The sequence below is a fragment of the Amblyomma maculatum genome, chromosome 6, assembly GCF_055883805.1.
Source record: "Amblyomma maculatum isolate TAMU_Amacu chromosome 6, ASM5588380v1, whole genome shotgun sequence".
Lineage (NCBI taxonomy): Eukaryota > Metazoa > Arthropoda > Arachnida > Ixodida > Ixodidae > Amblyomma > Amblyomma maculatum.
Window position 1 is genome coordinate 140,798,152 of NC_139349.1, and position 16,011 is coordinate 140,814,162.

The window sequence follows — 16,011 nt, forward strand, 5'->3', positions numbered from 1 at the left end:
TATAGCTGACAACAGCTGGGTGACGTCACATCCTTGACGTCGTCCTAATTGAGTGAATTAACTATTTTTTAGTCTATTTCTTAATAGGCTATGTGGTGCGGTGTTCGAGGAAGCGCCAACAGAAAGGCGCCGTACGGACACGGGGATAGAATGCCAGGCAGGTTCAGCTTCGTATATGCGTGAATCTCCTGTTGACGTCACCATCAGTCCATGACTTCATGACCGGATGTGACATCAGTATAAATACCGGTTATTATACATGACCGAATGTGGCGTTATGATGACCTCATGTCCGATGACGTCACCACAATGTGGCAATGGACGTCTTGAAATGCCTAACCATACTATCAGTTAGTGATAGTTAACCATGACTTGCACTTTTTGACTACTAGTTAATGTCTGATTAGTATTAACATCTCTTAACTAGTAAGTGATGGTTAGTGATAGTTACTATGACCTCCGAATGCATGGGTTCCTAGGGGCATCTGCAACGTCGGCAGAGTATGGCCACTGGGCTGCGCAGCTGGCCTTGGCTGTTACGTCACTCGGTCTCGGCATACCGTATCCGGCATACGCGAAGCTCGGCTCCGACTTTTGTAGTGAAGCTTTACGCTTCAAAATTGTAATATGTCATGATAGTCCTGTTTTTTCTACCACCTTGTACGTTACCTGGTGAGTACGCCGCCAAGTAGCGTGCGCTTACATGGAGGAGGAGGAGGAAACAGCTTTATTCAACGCACTATAAAGCGTCGAAAATGTCCTGGGCCAGAGTCATCACGGCCAACTGGTTCTTCAGCTCGTCAGAGGCTAACCAAGCCCGCCAGGTTGGGGGAGGAGGGTGTGGAAAGTGAGGTGAGTGTATTGCAACAGGGCAGGAAACGTGCAGTGTTCTAAGTTTGCATAATGTTCAGAAGAATTTGGGCCTGTGGGGGAATGTCTGATTCGGTATAGAAATGATCGCACAGGAGTAAGGATTGTATTTAGTTGTATCCGCCTAACTATGCGTATTTGCGTGGTAGTGAGGGATTTATCAGGAAGAGTATATGTACGAAGAGTTTCCCTAATGTTTTCATAGTGAGTGTTGATTTCTTTTTTGTAGTGAGGAGTAGCGTCCCACGTTGGTGGATAAGGGTAGGGAATCCCAGGCGCCCGATGCTGAAGTTCGCGGGCGAGGCGATGGACTACCTCACTGCCTGGGACTCCAGCGTGACCAGGAATTCTCCTCAGTGTGATAGTGTTGGGACGTAGTTTGGTGAGAGCTCTGTGTAGATCATCTTGCAGTTCTTCAGGAATGCGACCCGTGTGAATGGCGTGTATAGCCTGTACTAAATAAGGGTATATTGTACGAGGGGGTACCCAAAATAAACCGAACTTATTTTTTTGCGCCTATTTATTCAATATTTTAAGCACAAAACTTCAATCCTCTTCAAATTGCTCTCCACTTGCACTAATACACATATCTAATCTTTCATTCCACTTTTAAAAAAAATTGCTTAAATTCATCTTTTGTGATGACTGACATCGCCTGCGTTGTTTTTTTCTTTGCCTCTACTTCATCAGTAAAACGCTTTTCTTTCATGTATTTTTTTCATTCTCGGAAACAAAAAAGTCACACGGGACAAGGTCCGGTGAGTATGGGCGGTGAGAAACAGGGGTCATATACTTTTCGGTCACATATTGATGATTGCACAAATTTTTTCAACATTTTCATGTGTTCAGGCCGTGGAAGGATTACCAGAACGAGGTTGGTCATCAATTGACATTTCACCAATTTGGAAATATGAGAGCGACTCAAACACTTGAATTTTTCCCATAGCATCATCCTTGTGGACTAATATTTCAAGAGTTGCTGTTCCATTTTACCCGAACAAAGCACAATTTCACCGTCACATACTGTTCACGAAAATCAGCCATTGCAAAAACGACACTCACAGAAAACAGTTGTCACTATAAACTCTGCCGAAGCTAGTATGTCTAACCTTCAGCGATGCCACTCGGCTGACTGACTCTGGAATGTTCACTCTATGCGCTCCTAGCGGCAAAGCACAGTACTATGAAAGCGCTGCTCACCAAAAAATCACTTCGGTTTCATTTGGGTACCCCTCGTATGTCCTGAAGGGTTAGGGGGTGCTTGTGCGAGGTCTTGAATACTGGAAACTATTGGTAGGGTCTCGAGAGTCGCTGTGGGAGGAGGATCTATGTAAGGACCGAGGGTATGCGTCACTACCTCGCTCAAGCTCTCAATTGAGTAAGCAGCTGCTCTGACGTCAGTAAATGATGCATCTGTGTAGACGATCGTGGAATCAATATGATGAACATGATTGGAAACGCGAGCAGAAGTCTGCCTGGGTTAGTATCGGGTGCAACGTTTTTTGGAATGGGGGTTACTCTTAAGTAATCTGGGAGCGGGGAAGGAGGGGTAATGATAGGGAGGTCGATAGGTTTGAGTGCAACTTGTTGAAGCATCCAATCTTCTTGCTTGGTGCTTGAAAGGCGTGCCATTTGCCGGTCTCGATGTTTCTGTGTGAGTTCTCCCAAGGACAAGAACCGCCCTGTTGAATATAGGCACTCCGTGGACGTATGTACAGGGATGTTAAGGGCAGCCTTATACAATATATGAAGTTCAAGCTCAATTTAATGTCTTTGGCGACAGATTAGTGGCGACATCAAGGGCCACTGTGGCTTGGATCTGGGAAGAGGGCGGACGATCAAATTAGTCCATGAGGAGAAAAAAAAATCCTGAGTAGACACTCCTTTTCGGAAGCCAATTTGTTGAGGGAGAGAGAAATCTGTGGATTCAAGATGAGCCTCGAGCCGATTGAGCACCATACGTTCCGTGGTCTTTCCCAGGCAAGATGTTAGAAAAACTGTGCGGAAGTTTTGAAGCGCAGGTTTCTTGCCTGGTTTTGGCAGTAGGGTTATAAGTGATTGTTTCCAAGATGCTGAAAGGGTGCTGCCTTCCCATTGTAAGTTTATAATGCTCGGAAAATGTTGTTTGTCCTTGTCAGAGAGATTTTGAATAAGTGAGTACGTAATCTAGTCCTAACCTGAGACAGACTTCCGCTTTAGCTGTTCTAGCGCCCAGTCAAGATCCCAGAGAGTAAACGGCTCATCGAGTTCTGTATTGGAAGCACCAGTGTACGGAGGATAAAGACTAGGCAGGGGAGGAGGAATGTGGAGATCGCGGAGTTGGGTTGTTAAGGCATCCGCTCCTAGTAGCGAATAGTGCTTCTCGAGAGTGGCAACAGGAGCCGGTTGAGGCCTGAGGAGTTATCTAAGTAAGCGCCAGATTCTTTTTTGATTTAGCGTGCCTTTGATGGCGTTACAAGTTTTGTTTCATTGATTTGTGTCAAGTGCAACGCAGTGTTCTTTAACCTGTCGCGCCAATTCGGTTAGATGCTGAGACAGGCGAGAATTGTTGGGCTGAGGTGCGCAAGAGTCGTTTCCGCCTCTTCCAGATGCGTACAAGGCAAGGGTCCGGATTATCTGAGGAGCTGAAGTGGAACTGTCCTGCGTAGCTTGTTTCTGGGCCTGTTTGAGGGCTTTCGACCAGCTCTGAAGACTGCCAGAAGTATAAAAGATGTCACGAATAGTGCGAAATGTATTCCAGATTGTGTGGGAAATTTTACGTTTACGCGGACGGGTGCAGCTAGGGATAGTGATTTGAATAATGTAGTGGTCACTGAGCAGTTTTTCATCTGTAACCTGCCAGGTGACATCTCACAGTCCACGGCCCACTATGAGGTCTGGCATGGTGGATTGTTGATGCCTGTAACTCTCCAGAGTAATGAAATTTGGAGTGTTATAAACAGTTATTTGAGCTCCGTTTAATGTGTCGATGAGTATGCGGCCAGGTCGAAAGGTGCGTGGGTAACCCCAAATAACGTGCGGGGCATTAAAGTCCCCACCCATCAAGAAGTCGGAGTTTCGAAACAATTTTGAAGAAAAGTGCATGAGTGGTTTGAAAAGCGTGTACTCTGTAGGGGGGTTATAAAAATTGAGAATGAACAAAGGGCGAGATGAGTTATCAGAATACAGTGTAAACGCAATGAGGTGACGTTCAAGACCGGAGGGCACGTCGAGGGTTTCAAAACGTAAGTCCCGACGAATATAAGTGCTCACTAACGGGGAACAATTGCTGTTATGTGCTGCATGCAGAGCACGGTAGCCCTGAATACCTTTAATAGCAAGCGATTATTGAGAGTGATATGGGGCAGCGAAGGTAAAGTCAGGAACCATTGGATAAAACGGGCTCGATTGGTACTGAAGTTTCTGCTATTCCACTGTACAATGTGCATGTTACTGTTCACAGCCATTCTTAAGCTACGTTAGCACGCTTCTCGGGGGGGGGGGGGGCGGCAGATGAGGATACAGCAGTTCCTTCCGTGGATGTTGCTGGACGGGGCCATTTGAGAGAAAGAGTTAGGAATTCCATGCCTTCGTCATCCTGCAGAAGATTACTCAGGAGGGAATGCTTGACTTCGAATGCTTGGCGAATGACGGAAATTTTGTCTGCCATTTTGATTATAGGGTCATTCCGATCTTTTATGTGGCGCATATAATTTTCAGATGTGATAACTGGTGTGGAAACAGATGTGTAAGAGAAAGGTTTGGGAGGGGATATGGGAAGTGGCAGGCTTAGCTTACCGGGTGGTGGGAGTGTAGCTGGCTTGAGAAGCTGACGTGGGGCAGCTGGCTGTTCCTGGACTTCTACATGCCAGGAATTGGTCCGAGGATTGTGCAGTCTCCTGATTTGCCGATGATAGCGGGGGAAGTCATCGCGGCTTGGAGGGTGGTGGGGTTGCCAGGGTGACCTGACCACGTTTGTCGTGTAGTCGATAGTCGATTTGTAATGTGATGCCGGGAATTAGACGGCTTCTTCTGTTCTTGGTCGGAAGGTTCCAGTTGTTTCCTGGGGATCTTCCTTCGGTGATATGCAGCTCTGTGGCTATTTTTGGTCTTGTTTCTGTACAGGGCAGGTCTGGTCAAAGGTAAGGTGGGTTCCACCGCATTGGAAGCAATAGGCAGAACAGCGATGTGGTTCATCTTTTTGGTTCAGCTGGGCTGAGCAGGTGGGGCGGAGGGTGAGGGCAGGGTGGGTGGATATGTCGGAGGGTGAGGGCAGTTCAGCGACCGATGTCCATATTCACGGCACCTGCTGTATTTCAAAGCATTGGGCCTTTCAGGCTTGCATCTGTACAAGACGTGGGGAACAGAATTTGTCGTGGTACATGGATGCCTTCACACGTGATTAGTTCTGACTCAGTCTCTCCCATCATACGAGCGGACAGGATCGTCGCATGCCACGATTCAAGGCTTTCTAAAAGTTCGGTTTCTGAAAGACCTTTCTCAATTCCATGAATTACGCCTCAGCACGAAACCAGGGGGGCCGCCACGTAAGATTGGATAGTATGAGTTTTGGTTTGAATGAATAAGGAGGTAACTGCTGCTAACGTTCGGGCAGTGAATTCGTTGGTGGTCTTCAGAAGGATGGCATTCTAGTGGTGATTGATTTGCACAGTCAGAGCCTGACGCTCATCTGGCGCCAAGTCTGCTGCTGAGGCCATGGCGTGAAGAAGTTCGTAGGGCTTTACCTGGGAGATATTGAACGTACTTGGTGCCCTTATTACGACAGTTTTCTATGTTAAGAAAGGTGTCACCAGAAGCTTTGGTTTGACTTTCCTTTTGGGGGTAATCCAGTCAGACGCATCTTCGGCGGCATGAGCGCGTGCTTCGGCGTCGTCGGAGACATCAGCGCGTGGTCCAGCAGCGTGGGCACGTACGTGTGCAGGAAATTCATCGGTGGCACGTGGCAGCTCCGACAATCGTGCCGTTGCCGTGGTAACACAATCGAGGTCCGTGGCAAGGCTTAGCGAGCCTCGGACATCATCAAAACCTACAGATTGTCGGTTCTTAGCAACCAAGGGATCAAATTCGGCCCATGAGGAGTCAGAATAAACCTGGCTACTTGCCAAATGACGTGAACTGGACGATTGATGGTCCCAGGGGCGATGATTTGGCACTAAGACGGTAGATTCTGGAGGTCGGTGTTCCGCCGTCTTTTCTAGGCGACGCCACCTGGCGGATCGCGCTTTGATTCTGTTATGGGCACTTTGATTTATGTTTTTCGTGTCGGCGATGCCAAAACTTTATGCGCTGTAAAGCCGAGTAAAACAGCCATTTCTAAAATCTAAAATTTAGTGTGGGTATTATTGCTCACAATTACTAACCACCAATCGTTAAAAGCGAAGGTTAGACCCACTATGTAAATACAAGGAGGGCCTACTATAGTCTCAATAAACATTTTATTACCACAGGGGTGGATATTGTTTCCCGACGTTCGCCACCAAATACAGTACTACAGCCAACCAAGAATTTATTTTAGCCTAAATATCTTAAAGTAGAAGCTGATAGCCGGAGATCACAATTACTGTTGCCACGGGACAATCATCGAATTTTGTATCTGTAAGCTGGACCACCCAACTCCGGATGCCTACGAGACCCCCATATTCTGCTGTCAGACTGGAAGTTCACCGTGGACCTGATGGAGCCCCGTCGGGCGCTGTTGTTGTGGACGGAATGCGGCTGGCATGAGGTAACCTGGTGCCGCTGGGTGGGTGGCCTGAGCGTCTGCAAGAACAAGAGCTCGGGCACCGATGGTGTCGTCATCACCGACCTGGACGCCTGGCGCACCTACGACGTGTCCGTGGGCGGTGGCCCCACGCGGGACTCAGAGCCTCTCTTCGCGGCACACTTCATGCCTCTCTTCGCGGTCATGCTTGCACAATACCTTGTGCAGCAAGAGTTGGAATGATCACTTATTATGAAGTAGGGCCAGTTCCATAGCCTGCTGAAAAATGACAGCTAATTAATCCATTATGACCCTACTTCTCCTTGAGAAAAGCAAAACACAATAACCTACGCACTAACCCTGTAATGAGGTTTCTTCTCGGTGAGCTTTATTATGTCGTTATTTGTTTACACATTTTCTGTTTTCATACAGTGTTGCTTCACTAACTGGTTACTGATGGAGTGTGTACTTGTGGGAGCTGATAGAGACAGCGAGCATAAAGGCAAGCTAAGTCCTACTAGGTTATGGTACTGGTGCACCAATATTAAAATTATGAAATTGTGCCGGAAAGAGACGTCCGGCGAGAGTTAAAGTTACGCAAAAACATCAGGCTTATCGACGCCTCTCGATGATTCTAGTAACTCCATATGGTGAAGAAATTTACTTTCCAACAATGAGGGGCTTTCGCTTCTATTTTTGTTACCTTATTTGAACGAGAAGTGCCGCCACAATAAAACAGAGTGGGGAGTGCTGCTGAGGTGGGAGAGCGCTAAATTTGGCGAATACCCAAGTGGCGATATGTTGCGAGGCGTTTTGTGAGCGCAGTTTGCCTCGTCACTTAGTTATGTCTCCCCGAAAGGTTTCGCTCGTCGCCCCGGAGCCAATGGCGTTCCCTCCGCCAGATCCCCGCTGGCCGTTCCTGGTTTACCCATTGCTCGTTCCCGGTGTTCTCCCTTCGTATGAACACGCGCACCAGGCTTGTCGTCGCCACTCGTACTCCACAGCTGACCTAAAGGAAATATTCTTTTTGCCACGGCTGGGAGCAGAGAACGATCAGGTTTGCTGGTAACGGATGGCTAACAACACGGATCAAGTTGCGAAAGGGCGGACTTCATATGGAGTTGTGCATCGAGCCTCTTGAAGAATCCCTCGTGACGCATAAGCGCTCTTGCATGAGGTAGATCGAAGAGGCAAAGTACGGAGTGCTTTAAGCTTATGTGCAGGCATGGAACTCAAGCACGTTCTCGCTAAGAATGCAGCGTATGTCGCCGTCCCTAGCCTTAGTTTTCTCGTCTACGATACAGCGAACGATGATGGCCCCGGGCTGCGCCGCCTTGTCACGCCGACACTCTCCTATACGAAATTCACTGATAAAGATGCCGTCAAGCTTAATTCAGTTTTCGTTATACAAAAGCCTTGGGCGACAAAAAAAAAAGCGGTTTTCAATGACCGCTTGACAAGCTTCGTCACCTGTAAACGTCGACAGCATTAGTAGCGACAGCTAGCTATGGAGGAGAATCATTGTATATTGTTAAAGAGAAAGAAAAAAAAAAGAGAAATGAAAGGTAAAAACATTTGAACACAGTAATAAATGCAACCTAGTCATTCAACAGTTCCCGAAGTGCAGTTCGCATTCACTTCACTTCAACCTTCTGCCTTAATCTTCAGGATCTCATTACGGAATTCCTCTTTCAATTTCGCCATTTCCTTAGCCTTTGTACCACACACAAGTAGTGCAGGTCGACTTTTCAGCAGCAGTGACAAACAAAAATTACTTGTACCTGTACAAACCTGCATTGCGAGTGGCATCTCCAGAATGAGAAGCAACACGCAAGCTCAACTAGCCTAGTGACATTCGACGCGTAAGATGCGGTACAAAGTAGACATTCAATGTATTTTGTGTGCCTAAACGTTTACCGCTATTAGGCCTGCTTTTCTCGAAATCTCAACATGCGATTCTGTATGAATCAGCCCTTGACCAATCAAGCATAAGGTTTCAGGGCCGCTTACGCCATGTAGGCTATAAAAAGACTGGTTCGCGTGTTGTGTGAGCGGTCAGGTCATTATTTCTTGAGAAGGCGTTTTCACAGCCTAAACAATTGTAAACGAAGCTATATACAGCAACGCGGCTTGTTGCTGAGTATTATATCAAAGGGGTAGACTGATCGCCGATCCCGCGATTTTGCTTACGATCGTTGTCACTGATTCGACACAGGATGGGGGGTTATATGTGATGAAAATGAATTACACCCCTCCGATTTCATGTTCATTTTAGACACAGGGGAATTGCCTGCGACTATTGCTTTCCAAGTGATACGGCCAGCTTTTTTTTTGCACAAATAGCACTCTTATATTTTCAGAGCGTAAAAAACTTACCTAATGTGCCAGCTAAATGTAACTAAGCTTCGAAAGAGACAAGATTTTCTATCCCCTTAAACCAACGGTTGGTTGTAGTGAGTTACGTGGCCTAGTCTGGAGTATATTTATGGTTTTCGAAAACTAACTGGGAAAGACTAATCTTATGTTTTTTCACTTAATCGCTCCAGCAGCAAAGTACCAGTGCAGGAATGACTGAATGAAAATCTTTATTTCGCCAAAGGAAATTCTCCCGACTTGGGTGGGGCCCTCAGTCCAGGGCACCAGTGGCCTTTGCCGTCTTGCGCGCTCTGTCGATCAGTTTGAGCTGGTCATCAGGCTTCGAGCAGGACAATGCAACCTCCCACTGCTCTGGTGTTGGTGTGGTGTTTATTGGCGCGCGGTGTTTTTTGACACGCCCATGTAACATGGTAGAGTGTAGGGGGCTTCCCGGGAATTTATTGTCACATGTTGTGGCATGGCTTTTACTGAGTGTACTAGTAAAGTTTTTGGTTCGGATGTGATGGGTGACTGGATGGTGGAGCAAGCCAGTAAGTTGGTGGAGCAACTTGATAAACAACCGGAGAACTTTATACAAAAGAATAAGAGGTACAAGAGTTATATTCACAAAGGAAAACTAGCCGTGGTCGGCCGCGCCGACCGCTAAACAGAGCGACAAGGGACTCCGCGTCCCCGCAGTCGAGCTGGCGCCTCTTGCCCCAGCTCCAAAGCAACTCCTAGCTACTCCAGGCGCTCGCCAGCGCGAGCGTCCCAACGCAAGGAGTAGCTCCAGCAAAAAGACACTCGGGGCCCGTCCCGCGCTCCAGAGGTGAGCCGAGAGCGCGCCCCTTTCCACACGTAAAAACATTAAAACACAGTAACACAGTAACACACTCTTCCCCGCGTATGGGGGCCACTCGTCGCAGCCTGTCCGACCGTTTCGCTTACTGACAGTCGTGTACTAGCAAGCTACACGTTATGCAGCGGGACGAAAGCCAGACCCCTCTCGCGGGATTTATGGCCCCCGGCCGATCTCACTCGGGCGACGGGACCACGGGGGGCCGCGTTAATGAGGTCCGGCTCGAGGGAAGCGGAGGGTCTCTCCCGTCTCCCGTAACAAAGGGACACGTGTGGCGGGGTCCGAACGAGGAGCCTGCGCTCTTGATTCTTGAACTAATAGTCTCCTTCTAGGAAGTGTTTGAAAACAGACCAGACGCGCAGTTCGCACCACGGCACCCCGCCGAGACATTCCTTCCCAGTCAAGGATGCTCAAAAATACAAACGGCAACGCGCCGGACCTTACACCTTCCCCCCAAGACTCGGGTGATCTATTGAAAGATAAGCCGAGACAAAACAACAAGAAAAAGGTTCGGCAAGTGGCGGTTGAGTCCTGAAGCTCACGCCAGCTATGGAAGCCGGTAAGCATGGCTGCGCGACCCTTCATCACATACATCCACAAACACATCATGCGAAAAGAAATAAACACACACAGATGGTTCACAGTGTCACTGAGTTCGGCCTTGGCGTGCACATTTCGAATCCGACGATTCCAGTTTGTTGCTCGCGCACCATTCCCTGGCCCACTGTCCCCAGCGGTCACTGCGGGATGTCAGCCGGTGGTCCGTTCCAACAAGCGTTGGGAATTCTGGACAAGGCATCTGCGTTAGCGTGATCGACTCCTCGGCGATGCTCAATGGCAACATTATAGCGCTGGAGCGCAAGAGCCCAGCGTGTAAGCTTTGCGCTTTGGGGCACACTACTCGTTAGGAATGAGAGAGGATTGTGATCAGTGACGACGGTTACGGTGGCGGCGAACACCCATGTCTCAAACTTCTTCAACGCCCATATTACAGCGTAAGCCTCCCTCTCGATTGCAGCCCATCGCATTTGTACTGGGGTGAATTTGTGACTGGCGAAGGCTATGGGCGCCTCCGTGCCGTCGTCACAAAGCTGCGCCAAACAGGCACCGGCCGCTACTGCCGACGCGTCCGTAAAAAGCAGATACGGCTTTCGCGGGTCTGGAGTGGTCAGCGAAACAGCCTTGCATAGAGCTTCCTTCAAGGCGCTAAAGGCTTTGTCGGCATCATCTGGCCACGGTATCTTATTCGGCACGCCTTTCCCCGTTAGGCGGGTCAGTGGCAGCGCGATTGCTGCAAAATTTGGAACATAGCTACGGTAGTATCCGCACAGCCCAAGAGTGCTCCTCAGCTCTTTCTTTGTCGTAGGGACTTGAAGGCCTTCAATGGCCTCAAGTTTTTCTTTAGCCGGGCCATGTCGTCCTGATCCAACCACATGCCCCAAGTAGTTGATTGAGGGAAGTGCTATCTGGCACTTTTCCCAACTAGCGTGCAGGCCCACCCCCTCCAATGTGGAAAACACACGGTGCAAATGACCAATGTGCGATTCGAGCGATTGGCTGAATACGGCGATGTCATCTAAATAGGCACAAGCGTATTCCTCCTGCCCTGCTAGTAATTCGTTCATGTTCCTTTGGAACGTTGCCGCCGCGTTTTTCAACCCAAACGGCATCACTCGCCATGCGAACTGCCCTAGATGGGAAATGAAAGCCGTCGGAAGCTGAGAGTTCTCGGCCAGTGGCACCTGCCAGTAGCCGCGCCTAAGGTCCAAAAGGGTTATGAACTTTGCTGCCCCGACACGCATGATCAGCTCCTGGGGACAACCCATTGGGAAAGCATCCGTTTCGGTCACCGCATTCAGCGCACGGTAGTCGATGCATAAGCGTACCGACCCGCTCTTTTTGGGAACACACACGATTGGATGCGCGAAAGGGCTTTTACACGGATAGATAAGGCCCTGCTCGAGAAGTTCCTCAATTTGCCTCGTTACCTCAGATTTTAATGCCTCTGGGATTCTGTAAGGGTGGCCTCGCTTGGGAGTTGCCCCTTCCACAAGCTTTATGCTGTGTTCGCCCACGCGCGCTATGGAAGGTTTATCCTCGAATAATTCCTGGTGCTGCCTGAACGTGGCACGCACCAGCGCTGCTGCGTTCCCGTCTAAGTGACTGGTTTTATCCGGCGTCAGCATTACACTGCTCTCCTCGGAGTTCAATGCCCGCGGAGTATACTCCACTTCCCCAAAGTCGCTGTCGTCTTGAAATATGACGCTCACTGAACCTACTCTGCTGATGTAGGGACGCAGCTTATTTGCATGCACTAGCATGCGGCGACCGTCACTCATCTGTACATAGTACGAGTGCTCACGGTATCTCTTCGTCACTACCGCCGGTCCGAGCCACTTCGGGTACAATTTACCTGGCCTCTTGTCATCAAAGACGAGAACCGCCTCCCCTTCCCGAAACGTCTTCACCATCGCGTGCTTGTTGTAGTGAGACGCGTACGCCTCTTGCTGTTTGCTTGTAGTTAGCTCCGCGATGTCGGTCGCCATCTCGAGCTGAGCTTTAAGATTTTTCAAATAGTCAGTGGGGGCATCCGCTAGTTCCCCAGGTACCTCGATATCCCCTGCCCAGGTCTGTTTCAAAATGCTAAGTGGTCCTGCTGGGTCACGACCGTAAAGCATTCTAAATGGCGACACGCCGGTGGTGTCGTGTGGTACCTCCCGATAGGCCCACAGGAGAAAAGGGATAAATTTGTCCCAGTTCTTACTCTCCTTCTCAATTACATGCGAGAGCATGGTCTTAAAGACTCTATTCCATCTCTCCACGGCCCCATTGCTCTCTGGATGGTTGGGAGCGGAAAAGCGTGGGGAGCAGCCTAGTCTTCCTAAGAACTCCTTCGTGAATGCGGCCGTAAAGTTCGTACCGCAATCTGAGCATATCACCTCGGGAACCCCTGTCCGGCTGAACACTGAAAGCAGCGCGTCGCAAGTTGCTTTCGCGGACAACGATTTGAGGCAGACTACTTCTGGCCAACGCGTGCACAGATCGATTATGCAAAGCGCATACCGATGCCCGCGGCCAGACGGTGGCTCAATCGGTCCTATGATGTCTACGTTAACCTTTTGGAACGGGAACTTTGGGCGTGTGAGAGGCGTTATCGGTACCCTGTCGGTTTGCCGGCGGTCAGACCGAACTTGACAACTGTGGCAGCTGTCGCAGTGTTTTCGTATGTCCGTCTCCATGCCAGGCCAATAGAAACTCAACTTTAGGCGAGCTTTAGTCTTCCGAAAGCCGAGGTGTCCGCCCCAATAGGACTCATGTGCCAGGCTCACTGCGGCCTCGCGCCGTGATTTTGGCAGTACTAACTGCTGCACCCCCTGACCTAACACCTGGTCTCTATGATACAAGACTCCCTCTACAATTGACATGCCAGCCTTCCCTTGCCTAGCACTCTGCCAGGCCTGATGCAGGGTCTCATCCTCGTGCTGCTCCTCCCGAAACCTCTGCACCCCGCTACGCTCAGTAATCACGTCGTCATTTTGTGATTTCTCCACCGCATTAATGACAACTGTCTGATCTGGCAGCAATTCATTCTCTGACACTAAGACGGGCTCCGCGCCAGCGTCTAGCCCTAATTCATCTGGTTTTCCATCCGGTGCCGGCACCGTTATCACTGCCTGCACGCGACCATCGCTGCCAGTTTCGACCGAGTCCTGCAGCTGTTCCCAGGTGTCTGCGGAGATTAGGCAGTCTGTATGCGTTAGCTTATTGGTGAGCGCACACAACACCGGTGTCGAATCTTCCACACCTTCGATTAACGAAGTACCACGATAAAGACTCAACGGAACGATGGCCAGCTTCGCCTCTACCTTCTCTCCGAAAGCTGAAATGAGATCAATTGTCCCATGTGCGGTTACAAACTCCTCAGGCACCATGCTCTCACGCAAGACAGTGATGTCAGCGCCAGTATCTACCATGGCGCTGATAACAGCTTCCCGACAGCTGAGTTTAATGTCCCTGAGCGCAGGACGCGTGGTTTGCTCATCGTGGGTCGACACGCGTGCCGTTAACTTATCCTCGCGTGGCGGATCATTTCGCTTGTCGGCTGGGTTCTCGCCACTGTATGGGCAGTTCGCAACAGAATGTCTCCAGCTCCCGCATCGGAAACAGCCACTCGATCGCGATAGCCTTTTCCTTTCTCCCCCTGTCCTGCCTCCAGTTCTCTCTGCTCGCTCCGACCCTGAATTCTGCAAAGGTGTGGAATCGGTTCTGGCCCTTGGACGCGTGTCAGGGGATTTAAAGCTGTCGTCTTTCCTCTGAGCGCTGCCCTTTCCAGCGGCTTCCTCATATGTTTGTAGCAGCGCGGCTATCTCGTCCGCATTCAGCCACTTCTCTCCTTCGCGCAGCTTTACATATTTGTTGGCTTCCTCTGAGAGCCCCGTCTTGAGCTGATCGGCTACCAATAGCCTTACAAGTTCATCGAATGATGACACGCATCGAGACTTTAAATAAAAATTTAGATAACTCTGGAGGCGGGTGACAAATGCCTTCCAGGTTTCTTCGCGGCGCTTGGTGGCCCCAGAAAACCGCCTTTTGTACTCTGCAGCTGAAAGTTTTAGCTCCTCTAGGACCACCGCCTTCAGCTTGTCGTAGTCCCGGTGCTGCTCGGCGGTGAACCGAGTTGACAAGTAGGTCACTCGCTCGGCCAGCATCGGGAACACGAGTTGCGCCCAGTGTTCCTTCGGAACGCTGTAAGCCTCGAGCGAGCATTCCACCGACTCAAACCAGACCGGCACTTCACCATCCGCTGGTAATTTGGGGAACGCGCCGGCGAGTAGCTTAGCGTACTGCCTCAGACGATCGTTCTCCGAAGGCGCCGCACTTTGCCCGTTAGCCAGCATGAGTTGCATCTGGAGCTCTAAAGCCCTTATCTTCTTTTCATACAACTCTAACTCCTTGTCAATGTTTCGGCCACACTGAGGTCTCGGCGCCTCAGTGCTGCCCTTGTCGCCACCGTCCCCCCCGTCACCGTCACTATCCATTGTCAGTGCCTTGTCGGGGTTAAGATGCCTAAATCTGGTCAGCATTAACTACACCAGCCACATCAAACAGTGAACGCCAAGAAAACAAAGGGACCAGGGAACTCACTCTGTGCTGCCCGCCGGGTCCTCTTTTCGGACTGGAATGGCTCGATCGTCACAGTGGCGCCGCTTGAAGTCGTCCGCTGTTGTCGCTACTCGAGGGCTCCTCTCGCGTCCGTCGACGGTCGCGTTCACTTGCGCTTGCAAGCTTCTGTGTCGCTCGTATCGCTGCTCGTTGACGTCCTCGTCTTCGGCGCCTTGACGCCCGATGCTTGACGCACCCTCTTGTACCTGCTCGTAGTCTTCGGCGTAACGACGCCCGATGCTTCACGCACCTTGTCTCTCGGTTGAGCTGCAGCACACCAATCCTGTCGCGACTGCGCCAGTAAAGTTTTTGGTTCGGATGTGATGGGTGACTGGATGGTGGAGCAAGCCAGTAAGTTGGTGGAGCAACTTGATAAACAACCGGAGAACTTTATACAAAAGAATAAGAGGTACGAGAGTTATATTCACAAAGGAAAACTAGCCGTGGTCGGCCGCGCCGACCGCTAAACAGAGCGACAAGGGACTCCGCGTCCCCGCAGTCGAGCTGGCGCCTCTTGCCCCAGCTCCAAAGCAACTCCTAGCTACTCCAGGCGCTCGCCAGCGCGAGCGTCCCAACGCAAGGAGTAGCTCCAGCAAAAAGACACTCGGGGCCCGTCCCGCGCTCCAGAGGTGAGCCGAGAGCGCGCCCCTTTCCACACGTAAAAACATTAAAACACAGTAACACAGTAACACACTCTTCCCCGCGTATGGGGGCCACTCGTCGCAGCCTGTCCGACCGTTTCGCTTACTGACAGTCGTGTACTAGCAAGCTACACGTTATGCAGCGGGACGAAAGCCAGACCCCTCTCGCGGGATTTATGGCCCCCGGCCGATCTCACTCGGGCGACGGGACCACGGGGGGCCGCGTTAATGAGGTCCGGCTCGAGGGAAGCGGAGGGTCTCTCCCGTCTCCCGTAACAAAGGGACACGTGTGGCGGGGTCCGAACGAGGAGCCTGCGCTCTTGATTCTTGAACTAATAGTCTCCTTCTAGGAAGTGTTTGAAAACAGACCAGACGCGCAGTTCGCACCACGGCACCCCGCCGAGACATTCCTTCCCAGTCAA

The 16,011-nt window shown here is 50.4% G+C and overlaps 1 protein-coding gene across 1 annotated transcript; it reads right to left on the minus strand.

Moving 5' to 3' along the window:
- Positions 1–7,784: 7,784 nt before the first annotated feature.
- LOC146186899 (uncharacterized) lies at positions 7,785–14,824 on the minus strand. The gene is made up of 3 exons (XM_084608140.1): positions 13,213–14,824; positions 12,199–12,342; positions 7,785–7,924 (listed from the first exon to the last, which is right to left on the minus strand). The coding sequence occupies exons 1-3, from the start codon at positions 14,822–14,824 to the stop codon at positions 7,785–7,787; spliced, it is 1,896 nt and encodes a 631-aa protein (XP_084464266.1).
- Between the last annotated feature and the right edge of the window lie 1,187 nt (positions 14,825–16,011).

What these genes read in the sequence shown, in the direction of transcription:
- LOC146186899 (XM_084608140.1), bottom strand. Translation starts at nt 14,824, where the DNA reads ATGGATAGTGACGGTGACGGGGGGGACGGTGGCGACAAGGGCAGCACT. An exon ending in TGCTAGGCAAGGGAAGGCTG is followed by an intron (nt 12,343 to 13,212) that starts GCATGTCAATTG and finishes AAAATCTTAAAG; the next exon opens with CTCAGCTCGAGATGGCGACC. An exon ending in CTTTGATGACAAGAGGCCAG is followed by an intron (nt 7,925 to 12,198) that starts GTAAATTGTACC and finishes AATTTCGTATAG; the next exon opens with GAGAGTGTCGGCGTGACAAG.